Raw genomic sequence first — 3,888 nt, forward strand, 5'->3', positions numbered from 1 at the left:
AACCAGGGAAATGTCCTACTTGTTCTTAGTATAAACAAATTCCATTGTGTGGAGGAAGTAACCCAAAGAGTACTCAAATAAACAAACTTTGACAAATGGATGTGTTTCATTGTGCAGAGTTTGGAAAATTAAAGTATGTGCACAATACCACTGATACGGATTCAGGATTTCAATGGGAAACTGCTTGAGTTCTGAAAAGCTAATTCTGTAATTACACATTTATTAGGAGTTACGGTCATCATGGGGATACCTGTACAAGTTAAGACTGACAATGCTTCAATTTATGTCTCTAGTAAAATGAGGCAGTTTTTTGCATATTACAGCATAAAGCGTATTACAGCTAAACCATACAATCCTACAAGATAAGCAGTTATAGAAAGATCTAACCACACTTTAAGAGATATGTATAATAAACATAAAGGGATTATAAAGACCCCCAAAGATAGATTACACAATTTTTTATTAACTTTAAATTTTTAAGTGTTAATGAGAAAGGAATGACAGCTATAGAGAGACATTAGATAGTAGGAAAATCTACTAAACTAAATCAGCCTGTATACTTTAAAGATGCATTGGCTGCAGAATGGAAACCAGAATATGTGCTACATTGGGGAAGAGGTTTTGCTTTTGTTTCCACAGGAGAAGAAAAGTTATGAATCTCATCAAAATTGATAAAGATCGCCAGGCGGTGGTGGCGCACGCCTTTAATCCCAGCACTCGGGAGGCAGAGGCAGGCGGATCTCTGGGAGTTCGAGGTCAGCCTGGTCTACAAGAGGTAGTTCCGGGACAGGCACTAAAGCTACAGAGAAACCCTGTCTCAAAAAAACAAAAAAAGGCAGACGCGGAAGCTTTGGATCTGGCATCAGCATGGCTGCCCTGCTTGTGAGAAGCGCGATGGCTTCGCTCATGGATCCGCTCCTGCACCTAAGTCGCCTCACAGTGAAGCCCCGGGCCTTCTCCTCGTTCCTGCTGGGGACCCTTCCAAGCGCCAGACCCTGCGCAGAGGTGCGCTCGCTTCTCTGGGCCCGCCCCCTGCTGCCCCTGCTGCCCCTGCAGCCCTTGCTGGGCTTCAAGACCAAGGGTGTCCTCAAGAAGCGATGCCGGGACTGCTACATGGTGAAGAGGCGTGGGCGCTGGTTCGTCCTTTGTAAGACCAACCCCAGGCATAAGCAGAGACAAATGTGAGGGCAGGTGTTCATAGGAAGTTCGTTTCGCCGTATCAAAGAAAAATAAATGTACGCGTTCTGTAATCGAAGATCTGTGGGCCTTAGAGTTTTGTTGAACTCACCCGTTTAACCCCAATCATAGCCCAGTTCCTTCAAATCTAGCCAGACCAGAGCTGTTACTGTTCCTGGAACTGTGTTGAGCCGGAGGACAAAAGAAATAGGAATACTAAGCTGACTTTATCTCTTGAGACAAGATCTGGCTCCATAGCCCTGGCTGACCTGAAACTTGCAGACAACCTCCTGCCTCTGCCTCCCTGGTGTTCGTCATCAAAAGCGGCAGAATGCAAGCGCTTCTAAGAAACCAACTGAGCTGGGAGGCTCCTGTGGGGAGCACAGCAATCCCAGCTTAAAAATAAATGGTGTTGTTGGGTAACAACTATCCCAACCTTTACTCAAGGAAAACCTTGTTTACATAGAGATGTCTTTCAGAAACCAATTAAAAATGTTTGTCGTGACTGCCCTAAAAAAAAAATTGATAAAGATTAGATTGAATAGGAGAGATCTCTTGATTAGGAGAGGTGATAGTTCATCAAACAGTGTGACCTTTCCATCTAAATTAACTTATAAGACTAACAAAGGCCTTTCATTTGATCAGATATAACCTGCCAGAAAGGGAAACTCCCCAGAGTTAGGTTTAGGGCAGGGATTTGTTTTTGTCTTTCCAGGAGAATAAAAGCATCCAACTGAGGAATCTGCAAACCACTGGACAAATAAGACATTGGAAGCAGAAGAGCAAATCATCCATAGAAAATGTCCCAAGAAAAAGAGTAAATTAGTCTAATGATATAGCATATTTCCAACAGGATATAATTGCAAGAATCTTCCAGAATGTTTGTTTTCACTGTTCTCTACAGGAGTATAAGGCAAATGATCTTTTTTTTGGGGGGGGGGTCCCAATTCAATTAAAAATTAAAGCTGGCTTTGGAATTGAAGCATGGCTCTCTCCTTCTCTAAACGAAGGCATGCTTATTAAAGGGAAATCCAACATCTCTGTCTCACGTCAGAAGAACCATCTAGTATGGAACAGAAGAAAAACCAAAATTAAGGGATTATTTTACTGCCGCTAATCTCATAATCCTTTGGCTTTATTTAGATTCTTTAAAAATTTTATTAATGTATAAATATCTTAGAATTTATAAGATTTATATATAATATATATGTGTGTGTGTGTGTACTTTTTGTTGTGACATTAATGGTTATGTAGAGTCCTAACTAATTCTAGAAATAGGTTTCATCTAGCTTCCTGTACATGATTTTGGGCTTAAGTCTGAATCAGGTAACTAGGGACTAAACTTGTAAACCCCAGATGCATTTAATAGATTTTGGTCCTTTAATCTCCCCAAGATCTGAGCATATGGTATTGCAATAGGATCGGCAGGCTACGTTCCTGGCACCCGGCAGCCTGCATGGCTACTCTGTTGTAGTAGTGGCGGGGCTGTATCCCGCCACCCGGCTAGCTTTACACCCGAAATAATTACAGGGAAACTTGTATTCATTTAAACACTGCTTGGCCCATTAGTTCCAGCCTCTTATTGACTAGCTCTTACATATTGATCTAACCCATTTCTAATAATCTGTGTAGTCCACGAGGTGGCTTATCAGGGAAGATCTTAACCTGCGTCTGTCTGGAGTGGGAGAACCATGGTGACTCTCTGACTCAGCTTCTTTCTCCCAGCATTATGTTCTGTTTTCTCTGCCTACCTAAGGGTTGGCCTATCAAATGGGCCTAGGCAGTTTATTAATAAGAAATCACTCCCACATCAATATGGCATTGAAAATGTTTGTCTTCTGTAGTGAACTGTGACCATTCTAAACAATGACCATGGAGTCTCCAAAAGTATGATGATTCTGCCTGGATTGTGGCAAAGCCTTTAAGCTAACAAACACTGCTGAAAGATCAGCTTTGAACTACAAACTGTTCAGGACAAGTTTAAGATGGTTAGCCAAGATGGTCCAGCCTCATATCTCCAGCCAGGACTACAATAAACCCTGCACTTTCCCATCACACCAAGACTGGACAATAGCTATCTATATCTTCACTGGGCAGGTTGGGAGTGATTCTAGACAATGCCCATCTGCTGCATCACCTCTTTGATCATCCATGAACAGTTTTTAGAAAGCATTGTGAGTATCCAGGCGATGGTGGTTCACGTCTTTAATCCCAGCACTCAGGAGGCAAAGACAGGTGGATCTCTGTGAGTTTGAGGCCAGCCTGGTCTACAAGGGCTAATTCCAGGATGGGCACCAAAGCTACAGAGAAACCCTGTCTTGAAAAACCAAAAACAAAAGAAACATTGTGAGTTTTTCCTTTCAATAATTTATTTTAATCTTTCCCAAAAGCAAGTTCACCAATTTTTCTCTCAGGACTTGACAATTATCTCAATTTTCTCAAGGCCCCATAAAGATGCTATTACCCCCAGACAACAGGAAATAATTTTAAGAACATGACACCCACATTCCCAGATGTGGGATAGGTGGTTTCTGGTCATTCAGTGGATTATAGATGTTTATCATTGTTTGGGGGCTTAGTTGCAAGTTGTTATTAGTCACAGCGAGGGAGGAAACTGAGCAAAGGAGATTTTGTTCTGAAAAGCAAAAGGGGGATAGAGGAATGATAGGATAAAAGTGTAGATTACTGAATCTACTTTTTTTTAATATTTAT

General features: G+C 41.7%; 1 protein-coding gene across 1 annotated transcript; it reads left to right on the forward strand.

Annotated features, from left to right (window-relative positions):
• The first annotated feature begins 860 nt into the window (after positions 1-860).
• LOC102001307 (39S ribosomal protein L36, mitochondrial-like) lies at positions 861-1,255 on the forward strand. The gene has a single exon (XM_005344401.1). It carries the CDS (start codon positions 868-870, stop codon positions 1,183-1,185), a length of 318 nt encoding a protein of 105 aa, XP_005344458.1. The 5' UTR covers positions 861-867; the 3' UTR covers positions 1,186-1,255.
• The last annotated feature ends 2,633 nt before the right edge of the window (positions 1,256-3,888 follow it).

This window comes from Microtus ochrogaster, chromosome 2, assembly GCF_000317375.1.
Source record: "Microtus ochrogaster isolate Prairie Vole_2 chromosome 2, MicOch1.0, whole genome shotgun sequence".
NCBI classification, from domain to species: Eukaryota; Metazoa; Chordata; class Mammalia; order Rodentia; family Cricetidae; genus Microtus; species Microtus ochrogaster.